Source organism: Bombina bombina, chromosome 4 (assembly GCF_027579735.1).
Source record: "Bombina bombina isolate aBomBom1 chromosome 4, aBomBom1.pri, whole genome shotgun sequence".
Lineage (NCBI taxonomy): Eukaryota > Metazoa > Chordata > Amphibia > Anura > Bombinatoridae > Bombina > Bombina bombina.
Window position 1 is genome coordinate 379,299,462 of NC_069502.1, and position 18,229 is coordinate 379,317,690.

Sequence of the window (18,229 nt, forward strand, 5' to 3'; positions counted from 1 at the left end):
TCATACAGGAAACAGTCACAGACCTCTGTTGTTCAGGATCACAACTTCAATGTTAATGCAAGGCACATTAGACCTGAGAAGGCTTAAAAAGAGGCTGAGGTAATCAGGTGCATGAATGATTAATCAGGCAGGCAGGCAAGCTGAATGTGAATACTGCCCAAATGCAGCAGTCAGAGAAGGATTTCTTAAAGGGATAGTGACATTAGGCTGAGATATGTTACAATATCCTCTTATTCAAACTTAGTTTCTAGTTTTGTATTTTACCTTATGGCTTGCCTATTTTTGCATCCATGTGTTTGACAGCTATCGGCTAATGTTTATATGCCTCGCATGTGCACCCAGTTATTTAGCTATTTGGCGTCACCTCACTATACAGTTTAATTTCATATGCCACATAAATTATTTTGCAGATCCTCCTCCTACTTTGTAGAATCATAAGTTCAATATATTGAGCTAACTATGTAGATAGTTATGCATATCCTTGTGATTATGTGTTTAGCTCATTTATATTACATTACCTCAAGCGGTGCTTACCCGCTAAAACATTATCTTGATTATAATATAAGTTTATACTTTACTATTATTGTTATGATTATATTTTCATATCTATTAAGTGGCATTGGACACAATAGGGTCTCTGATATAACTAACACACCCCACCAGTTTTACCTAAATCAAAGGGTCCATAAGTGGCCAGCTAATTATTCATTTATGAAAGCTTTTAAAATTACAAAATTAAGGGTTCAGAAGTTCATATTTTTTCAATCATTTTGCTTCTTACTTATATCATTGTATTGTGTCCTATGGAAATGTTGTCATTTATGTAATAAGACATTTATTGTATGTTCTCTCTTGTGCAAAACCTCAATAAAAAATTATTTTAAAAAAACAAAAAAACTAATCTTTGAAGTATCAAAAAATATAACATTCAATGTAAAAAATATATTAATATTGCACATTTATTTAGGCAAAATTAAAGGTTTGTTATAGTCAAAACAATTACAAAGCTCTAATTAATTAGAGGATATCATTTGAAGACTAGTTGAACCCCCACAAATAGATTAAACACATAGTAGAAGTACTACTTTGGACTCGCAGAGGAGAGGTGCAGGGTCACTAATCTTAAAATTACAAGCTCTAAAAATTGAGAGCATATCAATTGTTTAGTTGTATCTTGCACTCAAATATTTATCCTTATTGTTTCATATATTGTACCACTGCATCATATACATGAAGATCATGTGGTAATATATACCAATAAAAGTTAAAAAATGAATCAGGAGCAGGCATAATGTAGATCAAAATAAACTAGAAATTTGGAGTTTAAGGTAAAAGTATCCTGAGAAGTAATTCTGGTGCTCATAAGGGAGCCCATAGCAACTTAAAAGTAGACAGGTGATTGCAATTTGGTATCTAGATTAGTATGAGATCCTCATTTGAAAGAAGATATTTTCCTTTTTCGTATAGTCCTCTAAGTAAAAAAAGAGGGGTTACAGGGGATTCTATAATAACCTTTCTCCTTCCCCTAGAATATATCTCTAGTGTTCAGTGGGGAAGGTGATGTGATCATCCTTTCTCATAGTTATCACCTGCAACCTAGGGGACAAGTTTACCCATTTTAAAACTTCTAGTTGAGATCTCACTTGTAAGTGTAGGTTAAATGAGAGGGGGGGGGGGGGCTTTTACAACAATCTCTCCCACAGCCAAACCCTTCATAAATTTTTACAGGCAATTGCTATGTTTGCATTTTTTTCAGTGATCACCTGAAACCTAGATGGAAATGGGAAATTTAAAAAAGCAAAACAAACACAAAAAAGACATGATCATATACTACATAATGCTATCACTCATTTGCTAACGCCAGGTAATAATACGTTGAAAATATGGCATTCTTTAGTCACTTACCTACTAGGTAACAAACAAGTGGGTAATGCCAAAAAATGGTTCAGACACGTTGCATTCACAAAGCAAGTAAATCAAAGGATGTGTCTGAGAAACTTAGCACTGAAGCAGTAAACTGTTTTATGAATCCTAATACTAGGGACAATGTTGTCTTTGCCCCTCATATTGTCTGTTGCTTCCTCTTTTTCGGATGCTACTCCCATTCACTGCTGACTTACTAAGAACTCTACATTCCATTGTCTCTGAACATGTTCAAGTCAAGTTCTGTGAGCAAGCGTGTCCTAAATTTGGCATTAAAACTGCTTCATCAATTCTCTGGCATCACATCCTAAGTGAGTTTAATAACAGTCTCTTATTTACAAAATAAATTTACATACTACATTGTTTATAATACATGAAGGGGATGAGCAGATTAGCATCATTAACAATAAGATGTAACCTGAAAAGTCTAACACAATTACTAAGAAACACAATATGAACTTGTTTCTCAAGCCATATCATTCATACGTAGGACATATATTAATGTAAAATAAATATGAATAGTTGATGGATATATTCCAACACGTTTTAAGGTAATATAACTAGTATTAAATAAAATAGTTTTCCAATCAATCTGCATTACTTAAATTCATTCACGCTTATTCAGTGTTTGAGCATTTGATTTACTTACAATCTAGTAATGTGTTAACACACAAATGGCTTTATTCTGTTTTGTAAAAAGAGCTCTTTCAAAGATTATTTGCATTGTGATAAATCATCTTCAAAGAGTGAAGCCATTTAAATCCATAGTAATGTTTTCATGTGCTTTTACAATTGCTTTGTGCTGAATACACCTGTTTATTTCTGTAAATTGAGAACCATCACAAACATTATTTTTTAATTAATCAGAAAACACCTTTTGCAACAATTTGCAAGATTTGTGTATTTATCTAATTCAACAAACATTCCTATGAATCCTCAAGAAAATGTATTTTCATTTTGCTTTGCAAATTATATTTTGCTTTAATAATTTGGAATGGAATTGCAGGGATTTTAGATAGTGAAGAAATGCATTTTATTATGCTTCTTTTATTGTCTAATACTTTTGTTTCAAACATCTGTGGTATATTATTAGCCTAATTACTTTTCTATAAAATTGCCAAGCAGTTTGATAATAAAACAAAAAGCTGATTGTGCAACAATAAAGGTCATGTCTACATATAAGGAGCTGCAAATAGAGATCAAATTTACAACTATCTGTTAATAATAGTAATGCATTAGGACATGTTACACTAAGAGTAAGTTAGAAAACTTGTGGGTTATTTATGGGAAGGGAAATGGTAGAAAAATGATCTGTAACAATAAAATCAGTGCTGTTCAGAAAACATAACTTCAGCCCAAAAGCCATAAGTTGCACATATGTATTGTTAGTGTCAGACGGTAAACCCATGTAAGTATGATTATGCTCAAGTAGGGGTATTCTAAAATTCTTGACATAGTATTTCGGAAAGCTTTTGATGAAGGAAGTAGAGATTCCAAGAAGGACAGATGCATAAAAAATAAAAAGCAAAAGCAATTTAAAAGGTTCCTTTAATTTTCCTGTCCCATATTATGTAACAGCCATCTACCAATCATAGACTCATACACTTATTCACTCTGTGAACTCTTGCACACACGCAGTAGTTGCTGGTGTCTCAGAAAGTATGCAGATAAAAAGACTGTACATAATTTAACAATGGAGGTAAGTGAGAGAGGTTTTTTTTTCAATTGAATCCCTTTAAACTGAACATGTATTCTCAATGTAAAATGTTTAATTAATGAAAATATGCTAGCATTTTAGTATAAGGCCATTATTTATTATACCTGCTTTTGGTATAATAGTTTTGTAAAAAGTGCTTGCTCCACATGGTCTAGAGATGCTAGGGTGCTCTCATTATAGTTAAGTATATTTACATTTACCTGAGCCTGCATTATTGTACAACTGCTATTGATCTGCAAAATGTTGTAAATGATTAAAAAAACAATACAGTGATACATGGTTTTAACAGAGATTTCTTTTGCATGGTACTACATTGCTATGAGTTTTATCTCCCGTCAAGAATGTAAATGCAATTTCCTTTAACCTTTGTAAACAGTGTTGCTTGTAACTATTATAATGTGTGCTCCTAAGATTCACATTTTGTTCATATTTTGTACTTTTTGTAGATTCCGTGAAAAGTGAACTAAAGAGTTTGAACATAATTACATTTGTAAATCAGCACCCAGTAATATTTATTTTTGCACAAATGCTTTTTTATGCAAGACAGATAAATGAAGATACCGTCAGTATTAGTGACACCAGTCTTTCTAGAGGGAAAGCAACAGATTTGTTGTTTTTTTCTTTTTTAAGACCAAGTATTCATAGATGATGAAAGTGCATTTTTGAGTTTCCTTCAAAGACTTTCTCAAACACCCTGTATATCAGAAAAAAATGCATTTAGGGCTCCATGTACGAAGCAGCGAGAGTTGCTCCATAGCCCTTGCGGGACAGGTTCACATATTCAAGCCTGCTTCTCACAATGTAAGAAACAGTGGTCATTAGACCGCTGCTTCTTACATATTATGCCACCTCTGAGGTGGTGAGGGAAAATGACAGAGAGCTTGCTCGCTCTTGGTGATTGACAGCCCCTTCAGTCACATGATTGGTCACGTGAATGAGAGGGCAGGCATTACACACTGAGATTAGTGTGTAATGTACATACGGACCAGCGGACAAACAGATCTTCTGCCCGTATGTAGCAAAGGCGGGCGGACAGCATTGCAAGTCAAGAAGCTGTCCGCCCACCTGTGGAGCCCTTATAATGAAGATTTTCTCTTGATTTATTGTTTGGATGTTACCTTTTAACTGAGGCTATGAAACAGTTTTGTAGGTGTAAATTTTTTCATAGGGAACTTATCTACAAATGTAATCAAAGTATAAGAAAGCTTTAGGGCTAGATTACAATTGACGCTATTTAGTGCTTTTTCTTGAGTATAAACTTTGCAAGAAGAAAGCTAGAAGTTGGAAGTAAAAAGTTTGCACGCAAGCAAAACCTGACACGCGCTAACCAAATTGTCCATCCTTTTCTACAACAGAAAGGTTGAGTAAATTTTTCACAATTTTAACTGGTTGCCGGAGTGATTATTATATTATCAGCACCTGTTAATTAATACCAGTGAGTTTAATTACAAATTACAGGAGCATCACAAACTTGGAATGCAATTATTTCTTACAATTTTCAGAAGGTGCCAATAACTTTTTTGTGTCATACCATTACAAACAAAAGAAATAAACATGAGAATGCCTAAACATTTATAATTTCATGACATATATATAACAAAACACAGATAAAAGTGCTACTTATTGTAAAAAGAACTAGTGAGTACAATTATAAAATAATCAATAACCGATAAAGGTAGAGTACTCACAAAAGAAATGATAGCATCTGTAATATGGCAGTCAACAAATCAGTTCACTTGAAGTGGTGGAACACACTATGAAATGCTGTTCCAATGTGATACAGGTGCTCAACCAAACAAAACAAAATGAAGAAAACAGAGCACAAAACCACTCTAAGTATGAATCGGCAAACACATTTTTTTTTTTAATATAGAAATAAAATGCACTCACATTTAAAAACCTCAAAAATATATGAGGTATGTATATCACATTCAGCATCTTTAGGGACACTTGGTAGTATTCACGGTGTTTGTTATTTTTAAAGTTTGTATAGCACTTCAGGAATGGGGTCAATCGGTGAGACTACAAACGCCTGGAGATAGAAGTCTTCAGTGTTTACATCGGATATCCCGGATGAGCCCTGAGACACTGGCTTAGACTGAATGCTAGATGCAATATACATACCTCATATATTTTTAAGTCTTTAAATGTGAGTGCAATGCATTTTATTTCTGTTATAAAAACTTAAAAATGTATTTTTGTTTTGTTTATATATACAGTATAAGGACTAACAAGACAATCTCTTATTTTAAATTACATTTAATATGCATTAAAAATAAATAGCTATGGTGAGAACCCAATTGAATGAGGGGGCACATTAAAAACATTTATAAATTCTTGTTTTAGTTATAAATTAATATCTGATTGGTGCAATGAGCAAGGTGTTTTAACAGCGATGGAACAGCTTTTAGTTGTCTTAAATATGGTTTCTTTCAAAGGCTTTCAATAAATACTTAGCAGAAACAGACCGAAATTGTGTTTTCTTGGTAAATAAGCCTGTTATTTTCCAGGACAGAACACTCTTCCTTATCATAAGTAGCTTCAAGATTTTTTTTTTTCTTTTGAATGCATGGATAAAATTGTCTAAGCTTTATTCTATACCAGTCATGTCGCTCAAAACAAGTAGAAGTTTGGGTAATGAATCCTATGGAGATGTTTTGTTTTCCATGATGGGAAACCTTCTTTTGTCCTTCACATAGTTTAAGGGTGTGACCTGATTAATACCAAATCATTATTATCAAGGGAGTATTTACAACCAAAAAGCCAAAAGACTTGCATGGCTACAGAAGGATAATTATATTTATTTTGTGAAGTTTTTAGGCTCATTTGGTATCTGAATATGGTCATAAATATTTGTTGAATTTGTTAACATTTTTATCTTGTTATATTGTTCATCAATTATAAAGTTCCAGTGTTATTAATCAATATTTTATCATGATTTTTTTAAAATATTTTTACAGGAAATCATATGTCATATCATAAAACTGAAACACATTTTTCATATGTAGAGAGTGATGAAATTCCGTCTACTGCAGCTGAATTGGAATGGGACATGGAAACAGAACTGGAAGAAATTAGCACTGATCCTTTCCAACCAGATGGTTTCACCCAACAACATGACAAAAGTTCACCAGAGTTTTCAAACATTATTGCATCTAGTCAAGCATCATTTTCACCCAAAGGACGTTTTCAACGCTTGCAGGAAGAGCCAGAATATTTTTCTCATTATGGAGATTCAGTACCTAAGAAGACACAACAATGTTTTTGTAGGATAATCAAAATGTTTTGTACATTTGCATCTGTATTTATCTTGGGAATATTATTAGGTTATTTTTCAAAACAAAACTCTTGCACATCGGATAGCATTTTATCAAATGGGCATTCTTCTTCAAATGAGGCTAAATTAATAGATGAAATACTAGATCACATCACTAAAGAAAATATTGAAAAACATTACAGGTATGCATATTTTTGTTATTTGCTTTTATTAGCTTAGTAATTTTTATGTATAATTTATTATTTACTGCAACTGAAGTTTCTTGATTAACATAGTTTATGTTTCTATTGTTGGGCAATTTAATTTATTTGTGGTCATGGGATATAACTTTTTTGACAATGCCAAATAGTGTTTCCATGGAAATACTTTTTACTGCCTCTTTCACAGTAGAATATTCTTTGTATGATATATCAAATATATAAAGAGTAAAAGTCTTTAAAAGCATTTAGCTTCATTTTAATGTATTGTGGTGAATCTAATTGTACTATCTGTAGCTTAGACAAAATGAGATTACATTTATTAGGATACCCTAAAGCTTGACAATAATTCCATTATCTTAATTTTTCAATAGTGAATATTTCTGAAATTAATTTACAATCATTAATAATAATATGATGTACAATTAAATAAATTGTAAAACAAGTTCATATGCTTAACAAAATGTTCTATTTTTTTATGTTATGTATGCTAAAAGTAGATTACGATACAGATAAATTGCTACACAACAGTGCCAGGTTTAATGTAATATACTTGACTATCTATTTATTTTGTACATTAAGTGCCTATCAAGTATATTAGGTTTTATAGAAATGCAAAAGATATACAGTCGGCTGAAAATCAGAACTATTTTTGTCAAAGTTTATCTTTTCTTTTTATCTTCATTTACTTGATTAATTTTATTGTTCACATGATACTCTTTTTATCTATTTATCTTTCAGTCTATGATATACAGCAAAACATGTTTTCATTATGATTTTATATGCCTTGTCTAGTGAAGGTTATGAACCAGCCAACTAAAATACCATTAAGTCAGTATAGGAAATCATTCACCCTCATTACAATGTCCTTCGTTGCAGCTATTTTTATTTGCACCTTAAGCAATGTGCTTCTATAATTAAACTGCCTTTTCCTTCAAACAAAAATGTTTCAATACATTGGAAGCACTTTATGTGTTTATGTTTGAAATTGCATATTATGAAAAAGTACTTAGTTGCAAATATGTTAGGCTTTAACAAGCATATTAAAGAAGACAGAAATGGCGCATGTAGGTTATCATAAATGTGTCATCAATCCGAAGCTATGCATTGTCTACATGATTTCTCTTAAAGAGATCTCTCTTGTTTACCTTTGATGCAAACCCAAAAGGCATCCTTTCTTGCCATAAGGTAGTTAGTTTAGAATGGTTTCAGATAATAAATAATAAACGTTATTAATACTATAATGAATAACTTAAAAAAGATTGTTGTGAAATATGTATAAGTTTATTTTTAAAGAGATATTTTAGAATAAAAAGTAAATATTCCAGAATTGCAACTTTGACCATATTCCTAAAATTTTCATAGAGGGAAGGATGGACATTTTTCCCAGTTAGGGAACCTGTCTTCCTCTATTTAAGTTGATCAGGAAGTAGATATCATCTTCCACTGTCTTATTGTGCATGCAATTTTTAGAGGATTCCAATTGACTTTGATTGATGTAACACTGCAGAGGCAGTGACACGTACAGACTTCCGGTAGCAACCGGAACCGGCTTTCCTAAGTTCATTTCAGCTGAGCAGCTGGTCACATTCCTTAACGTAAGGAGTAAAGGAGATTTACAGCCTCACAACAGACTTCTTAGAAACGAGGAGCGGTGAAGCGGTAACTTATACTGCCTAAAGATTATTCTGTACATGCTTTTACTCTTTAACTTCTGGTACGCAGAATACCTACTGCCCTGATATTTTAATGTTGTGTGCCATTTGTTTAATAAACTTCACTTGAGTCCAGATTGCGCTCTTCTCTTTTTCTGTCTTTCAGTTTTATGCAATTTTATGTGCAGCATTGGGATTTATCATGAATAGATAAAAACATTTAAGAAATGATGCACCCTTCCCCATTGATAACAGCCAGAAGGCCCCCAAATCTTAAAGATAAATTGGCGCATAGCTTATTAATTTCTCAGTGTGGGTATGAAATTTTAAATTTAATACAAAATAATCCACACAAACTGTGGCCACAGGACTGAAAACAGTAATGTGTAATGCAAAATACATATAAGGATACATATAAATGATAATATAAATTAAAATGTAGGTTCTGGTAAAATTAAACCACAATATTTAACTAAAGAATCTTATCCTGACAGTAGTCCAGATATGTTCTTTGTTTAAATCTTTTAAAACCTTGTTATTTATTTAATTTTTCTTCTTTCTAAATAAAAGTAAGGGGAAAGGAGACCAGGTGCCTGATAGCATATTAAGTTTAGATTCCAAATGTAAAATATTTTATTTTTACTCTAACTACTCAGAGACTAGATTATTGTTGAAGAAAAATACTTAAATATTGTGATTTAGATTTTATCTAACCTACATTTTCAACACTAACATATTATCTTAGGTGAACATCTTTATTTTGCGGGTATAAAATTGTTTGATCTAAAAGATAAGGGGAGGCAATCTGGACAATATTTTGTTAAAATTAAATGTAAGAGATCTATAACATGGGCACTTTGAAACCACATAGTATAAACAAAGAAACACATATTTCCTTTACTTATAATATAAACTGTTGAACTTTCAGTTGGAGAGCATTGGTTTGAGAAATCATGACGTTGGTCTAAACATTAATGACCACCCCCTTGATAAATTGAAATATGATAAAATGATCACAGGTCTTGTGTCATTATGGTTTAAAATATTCATAAACATGATGTTATAATCAAATGATAATATTTTAGAAAATAATTAATTGGCTGTGTGGCCCTTTTAAATTTCAAAATAGTTGAACATGGTGTTTTGAAAGAACAATAGTAATAGTGGATAGTATTAAATGTTAAAATTTCATGTTGTAATTAATACTCTGGTAACTTGTTAATTAAAAAATTTCTTGTTACTATTTGAAACTTTCAATGTTTTATATCTCTCCCTTTGCATGTATAATTTTATCATTGTGAAACATAATTGGACATGGCTGTCTGGAACATACGCCTGAACAAAAAATGGAAGGAAAGTTTCAGGCATGAAATGTAAACCAGAAGAAGCATGCAGGAGGATTGTTAATTGGCAAAATGCGTGTTGTGCAGCTGAATTAATGTAACTTATGTGCTAGTAGCATCTCTAATAGCTTATCTAGTGGATCATGTGCCACATTATTTAAAGGGACACTAAACCCACATTTTTTCTTTCATAATACAGAAAGAGCATGACATTTTAAGCAACTTTCTAATTTACTCCTAGGGGTCTATTTAACAAGGGCCGAATGGCCCCTGTTCCCCTTGTTTCACAGGAGTTAAGAAGCAGCGGTCTTAAGACCGCTGCTCCTAAACTCATACGCCGCCTCTGAGGTGGCGTATAGCAATCTGCCCAATCATGTACGATCGGGCTGATTGACACCCCTGCTAGCGACTGATTGGTGGCAAATCTGCAGGGGGCGGTATTGCACCAGCAGTTCACAAGAACTGGTACAATGATAAATGCCGACTGTGTATGCTGTCAGCATTTATCGGTGTGCGGCAGTCATTGTTCGCACATATATAAATAAATCCCCTTTTATCAATTTTCTTTGTTCTCTTGCTATCTTTATTTAAAAAGCCGTAATGTAGATCTTAGCATCCAGGCCATTTTGGGTTGAGCACCATGAATAGCGCTTGCTCATTGGTGGCTTTACATTTAGCCACTAATAGGCAAGCATAATCCAGGTTCTCAACCAAAAATGTGCCAGCTCATATGCATCATATTCCTGCTTTTTAAATAAAGATAGCAAGAGAATGAAGACAATTTGATAATAGGAGTAAATTAGAAAGTTGCTTAAAATTGCATGCTCTATCTGAATTGTGAAAGAAAAAAGTTGGGTTTTGTGTTCCTTTAAATACCAATTCATAACAATATTATTTGAATTGATGTTGGCAAATTACTTGGTAGATAGTGTGTTATATTTATGAATGGACATTTTGATTCATTGTTTTGTGCAGTTAAAGTGACACGAATCTCAAAAATATTATTTCATGATTTAGGTAGAACATACAATTTTAAACAACTTTCCAGTTTACTTCTATTTTCAAATATGATTCATTCTCTTGGTATCATTTGTTGAAGGAGCAGCAATGCACCACTGGTTTCTAACTGAACACATGGGTGAGCCAATGATGATCTGTATATATATGCAGCCACCAATCAACAGCTAGCAGCTAGGTTATTTGCTGTTACTGAGCTTACCTAGATAAACCTTTCAGCAAAGAATAAAAGAGAAGGAAGAAAATTAAATAATATAAATAAATTTGAAAGTTTTTTAAAATGGTATGTTCTGTCTAGATCATGAATGTCTAATTATGACATTACTGTCCCTTTAACATTAAATTAAGCTTAAAGGGCCCTAATACCCAAATGTTTAAACACTTGAAAGTGATGCAGTATAGCTGTAAAAAGCTGACTAGAAAATATCACCTGAACATCTCTATGTAAAAAAGAAAGATATTTTACCTTGAAAGTTTCTCAGTAGCCACATTCCATTGTAAAGGACTTCTAAGCAGCAAATTAGTATGTCTGTCCCGGGGCAGCGGAAGGAGTGGGCTTACGTGCACTCTCATCTTATTTCCCTATTCAGCTTAAGGAAGTTTACAATGAAATCTCATGAGAGTTAAGTGAAACCTCATGAGATCACAGTAAAAGAGTTCATGACCTCAGCACTGTTGATGCTGATTGGCTGCTGTTCATTTCTTCATTTATTTATTTTTTACCTGCAGCTGAGCAGCAGTTGAGTATAATTTTTTACCCAGAAGTTACTCAGCTGAGCTGAGGAAATTGTGATGTAAAATATCTTCCTTTTTTACATAGAGATGCTCAGGTGATATTTTCCTGTCAGCTTTTTACAGTTATACTGCATCAGTTTCAAGTGATTTAGCATATGAGTATTATGTCCCTTTAAGTATACTCATTGGTCTCATTCAGGTAAATACCCACATGGTTAGAAGTTTCCTACAATTTTTTCTGGTACTTTAATAGAGTTCTACTTTTTGATGATATGTCTGTTACGGGTAAAGTAAAAAATCCAGGTAATCCTAGGATTACCTGGGTAAAATGGACATTACCCAAGTGGCTGTGAGTAAAGTCTGATGTCTTGTAATTCCCCATCTACACTATTTATTTTGACTCCACCTGGGGGTTCAAGGAAGGCACCCCGCCGATCCTCTGGCATCCACCCCAAGTGAACCTTGGGGAGTGAGGTTTACAAGGGGGGCTTTGACCCCCAGGTGGAGGAAAAAAAGACAGTGAAGATGGGGGAATTTCAGTTCATGCTACAGATGTTTGATGCAGTGACTACGGACTCTGACAGGATTTATGATCACACATCAAGCTTTACTCACAGTCACTTGGGTAATGTCCGCTGTACCAAGGTAATCCTAGGATTACCCAATATCTGACTTTACCCATAACATATAAAAAAATACATACATAAATACATGCACCCATTAATTAACACCCTCTTAACAGTAGAGTGATCCTGAAATCCTGGTCTCTTGACAGCACTAAAGATCAATGGATATTACTTTGTATAGATTATATGAAACCACTTTCCTTGAGCCACGTGTATTTTCTTAGTATACTTGAAACTATCTTTCAATAAGTATTTAAACCATAGGCATTTATCAGTTTTATGTAAGTCAATCGACTATAGATATACGTTTTAATATTCTTGCTAAATCCTTGATAAATCCATCAAAGGTGAAATTTATACTTTGGAGTTGAATCTGCTGCTGGTCACTGAGAAGGCTTAAATGTACTAGATCCACAGAGTTATGCTTGCAAAGTGACAAACTGGAATTGGACACAAGGACTTATTCCTAAATTGGGTATAGATGTTGTTTTCAGTTCCATTTTTTTTTCTTGAGGTTTAAGCAAATGATACAAAAATATCATAAACATTTCAGCAGGGAAATAGTATACAGTAAATAACAGTTGCTGCACCTATAACTGAACTAGTACTACAATCATTGCTTATGGTTTACTAACCTCACTTTTTCTTTTTGATATTATTATAAATAAACAAGGTTAGGTATTAAAATGTAGTGTATAATGTAAAACTTCACTATATGTAGGGTGACCATATTGCCACTTTAAAAAGAGACTTATATGAAAAATACATATGTCATGGCTGTTATCAGGGCTGTTTAAATAAATGTTTTGCATAAGAACCCTTACATACAGTATGTATTTTTCATATGTGTCCCTTTTTAAAGTGGCATTATGGTCACCCTGACTATATGGTAAGACTGTAAACTGGGACATAGCAGTGAAGTAGGACACCAAACTGAAGTATCTTGCAATGTACCCTGTGGTTCTGTTAATGAAAAGGTGTTTCCACACTTTGTCTCCCACCCTAAGCAGCCAGTTTATACCACTAACCAGGATACACTCCTCTTCTTCATCAGGGATGACCTGCTGCAGAGAAACCACATGATCTGATGCAGACATCAGCATAGAAGGGGATGACATGTCTGCCTCCTAAAGCCACAGCCTATCAGATCCAAGAACCATGTCCTTTGCTGGAATCACTGACAAATATATGTAGGATTCCTCTTCAAGAAACAGAAAGGTTATTTTCCCATAAAGTAAAAACAGAACTGAGACAGCATTTCAAGCTTGAAAGCCCTTAAACATAAAATGTTGTCTCAGTTATGTTTCACCTTGGCCTCTATGGAGAAATAAAGTATTTGATTGTATTTCCTATGGCTGAACTTTTCAGTTTCTTGTACATGAGGGACCGACCTTCCCTGTCCATGCCTGCAGGTGTGAAGTTGTTGCCCAAACTACTCTACTAATAAATAAGATTCCTCTACAGCAGATGTCTCAGAGATAGGCATCTCATAAGGTAGGAACCTAGAGAGGTTATCTTTGTCTTAAGTGGCCCATAGGCAAGTTTTTCATGAGTACAATATTTGAGGCTGGCTGAGGATGGACAAGCTCCTCCACCAGATCAAAAAACTGTCTCTCATAGTATAGAACATAGAGAAAAATATAATAATATATCTGTAAACTTATAGCAAAGAACAGCTGTCCTACCTGGTCATACCAGGGAGTAGGAAAGACCAATGTTCCTGTTAACCTCCCCTAAAGGTCTTACCGTTCCGGCACTTCAAAGTAGAAAGATTTCCTATTTGGTTCTAAATGATAAGATAGTTCAGCTGTTAGAGACTCTGCAGAGATTAGGGTTGGGTGGTGTGCCTATCTGCTGATATACAGTCGATTAACCAGCTTGTCATTGCAGCTTTAAAATGAGCCAGCCATCTTGGCATCCCCTCTAGGCAGATACATTTTCTTTAACTATTTTAATAAATGTTTTCAAGTCAGGAAGACTTACGCTTTTACAAGAATGTTTCTAATTTAGGCTATTATCTTAGAGCCTTAGTAGCCCTATTACATGAGAACTAACTTGGCTGAAGTTTATTTCTGTTGGTCATTACAGCATTGTGCTAAATATCTTTTCATCCATTTGAGGTACATACTGTAACAGATACATCACAGATATTGTTTGAATCATTACAGCTCTTCCTGATTTCCTTGCTTCCAAGCTTTGCATCTTTTGAAATGTCTTACTTGCTTCAGGGCACAATGATTTTTTGTTCACATTATTTGGACTTCTTAATGATACAATAAACCCAAAAGATAATGTTCTTTAGTCTTAATCGTCTTACATAACTTTTTAATTAGATAATACAAGACATGTACAGTATATGATGTCAAGGAACACATAACTGATAGCATAACTGATGACTACACAAATTATAAAGTGGACCAATGATATAACTTTCATGTAATATACACTCTGATCGTGAATTAGAACTTTGCCATATCTGTGCTCTGACCCATTTTCACCTAGCACTTGTATAGCAACAATTTAAGAAAAATACTTCCTTCTTGTTACTGCCTTTTGCCATTGAAATTTCATCAGAACAGTGTTCTATTGTTACAAAGTCCTTTCATTTCTCAGCTTTTCTGCTTTTGTGGCTGAAATCAAAACTATTCTTTATGAATAGTTGAATCACCATAGTATTTTTTTTACGATTTTACAGAGATCTTATGAGAAAAGCAGTAGAATGTGTCCATCTGTGATTAGCTGAAAGTGAAAAAAACTTAAATCTTAAAATAAAAGGGAAACATGATTTTGTCTATTAAAATGCATTCAATAACTCAAAACTAACAAACCTATACATTAAAAGCATGTAGAATAAAACGTGTTAATTAAATGGATATGAAACCCACATTATTTCTTTCATTTGATTCAGAAAGAGCATGCAATTTTAAATATCTTTCCAATGTATTTATATTATCTAATTTGTTTAGTTCTCTTGGTTTAGAAGCTGCTGATTGGTGGCTGCATATATATGTCTCGTGTCATTGGCTTTAAGCAAGCTCCAAGTAGTGCATTGCTGATCCTTCAACAAAGTATACCAAAAAGAATGAAGCAAATTAGATAATATAAGTAAATAGCAAAGTTGTTTAAAATTGTATGATTTATCTGAATCATGAAAGAAACATTTTGGTTGTATGTCCCTTTAAGGTTTAAACGTTTAGGGCTAGATTATGAGTGGTGTACTAATTAGTGCTTTCACTCTCAAGCTAACTGCGCTAGAAGTAAGCCAAATTTAGCATATTGCGCACAATCATATATTTCCCCATAGAAGTCAATGGAGCAAAAAAAGTGGAAAAAAAACCCCACTTGCACGCAAACCCGACATGAAAATATGAATAGTTCACATTCCAATGTTTTTCACATAACAGAATATGTTCTATTTATTTATAAATACACAGATATATATATATATATATATATATATATATATATATATATATATACGAAGCAGTCCTGACTGACTGACTCATCAATCCCCAGCTCAAACTGTTTAACCTAGGAACATGAAATTTGGAAGGTACATTGTTTTTTTGATGTTAGCACCCAGTAAGGAAGGATTTTTTGAAATTACGTCCCTAAGGGGGTGATTATTTTATGAGGATACCTGTATCTCAAAAATCAAAGATGTTACAGACATGAAAATCGGTATTTACATTCTCCTTTAAAAATAAAGAAACACGAGTTTTACCATTTTCCAAAAATCTACTTAAGGGGGGTGAAAAGTGGGGTGATTTATGAGGATACCTATATCACCATTCACGGTAATCGCAAGGTATAGGGATTTTTACTATTTATGGTAATAATAAGGTATAGGTGTCCGGAATTTCTGGATATAGCCACCATCCTGTAACCCCACGGTATTTAACGGTAATCACAAGGTATAGGCATTTTTACTATCTAAGGTAATAATAAGGTATAGGTGTCCGGAATTTCTGGATAATGCCACCATCCTGTAACCCCACGGTATTTAACGGTAATCACAAGGTATAGGCATTTTTACTATCTAAGGTAATAATAAGGTATAGGTGTCCGGAATTTCTGGATATAGCTATCATCCTGTAATCCCACCTGAGATACCTGGTTCAAAATAATGGTAACTAAAGGCATAGATGTCCAGTATCTCTGGAGTTTATCAGTAACCATACGGTAACACCAGGTATAAGTGGCTCCTTATTCCTTTATCTTCACCCTGGTAACTACAAGGTATAGGTGTGCGGCTTTCCGGACTTCCCATCATATGATAATCCCAGGCAGAGGAGCAGATTTTTCTCCTGCCTTTTGTTAATGGTAATTTTTAACAATTGTTCTGGCATTTCCAGACTGTCTACGGATTTGATATTTCGATCATTAGAAGGTATTGATGTTCTGGTATTTCCAGACTCCTGTACATAGGGTTATTAAATACCATTACCAGATAGAGATGTCTGGGGTTATTAGATCCAGGCATTAATATGATCAATTTAGACTAGGCTGAGATATATCTCTGCTTTATTTCCTTACTAATGGTATAATAATAAACACGCCAATAGATATCCTGCTGGGGTACATCTTTAATTGGGAAAGTTCCAGTTCTCACACACTCATTAATTGTACCTTTCAGAATTATAGGTAAATAAACGCAGATATTACATCCTAGCACCCTCAAATAGGTGTATACTCACCAGCCACAATTATCACCGGGTATAGATGTCTGACATATCTAGTTATTACAAATGGTGAATCTATGAGTACCCAATCCTGGTACACCACACTCTATATCACAATAGCAATTAGTACCAGTGGTTAGTTATTTATACATGAGACAAATCCAATATCCCAACAGGGGTTCTCTTTGTCTTAAATAGAGCCCATAATATTTTTTGGCTTCATTGCAGTAGACCAACATATTCTTTTATATGTATGTATAACTCCAGTTTTTAACATTATTTAGTAAAAGTTATATTTTAGTCTATTTCCTCATATATTTTCCCAAACATTCATGAGTGCTATATTTGTACCCTGTTATCAGTTCTTTACTGATTTTTTGTATACCTATATCTCAAAAACCAAAGATGTTACAGATGTGAAAATTGGTATTTACATTCTCCTTTAAAAATAAAGAAACACGTGTTTTACCATTTTTCGAAAATCTGCTTCAGGGGGATAAAAAGGGGGATGATTTATGAGGATACCTATACCTCATAAACCAAAGATGTTAGACATGAAAATTGGTATTTTGATTCTCCTTTAAAAATAAAGAAACATATGTTTTACTATTTCCTGAAAATCCACTTAAGGTGGGTGAAAAGTTGGGTGATTTATAAGGAAACCTATATCTCAAAAACCAAAGATATTACAGACGTGAAAATTGGTATTTAGATTATCCTTTAAAAATAAAGAAACATTTACCATTTCCTGAAAATCCACTTAAGGGGGGTAAAAGGGGGGTTAAAAAGGGGGGGGGGTGATTTGAGAGGATACCTATATCTCAAAAACCAAAGATGTTACAGACTTGAACATTTTTATCTTTGGTATTGGTAATTGGTATATTACCATTTCCTGAAAATCATTTAAGGGGGGTGATTTATGAGGATACCTATATCTCAAAAACCAAAGATGTTAGAAAAGTAAAAATTATAAAATAAGTGTACATGCCAAATTTCTTGCTCCTAACGTCAGTAGTTCTCAGGATATGGATATCACTAAAAAAAAAAATACTCTTTT

General features: G+C 33.5%; 1 protein-coding gene across 1 annotated transcript in view; it reads left to right on the forward strand.

Annotated features, from left to right (window-relative positions):
- Nucleotides 1-18,229, forward strand: part of LOC128657477 (inactive N-acetylated-alpha-linked acidic dipeptidase-like protein 2) — a 1,132,059-nt gene that overhangs the window by 466,716 nt on the left and 647,114 nt on the right. Inside the window, exon 2 of the mRNA XM_053711832.1 lies at nt 6,601-7,099. Coding sequence (XP_053567807.1) covers nt 6,601-7,099 — 499 coding nt within the window. The remainder of the gene's footprint in view (nt 1-6,600; nt 7,100-18,229) is intronic.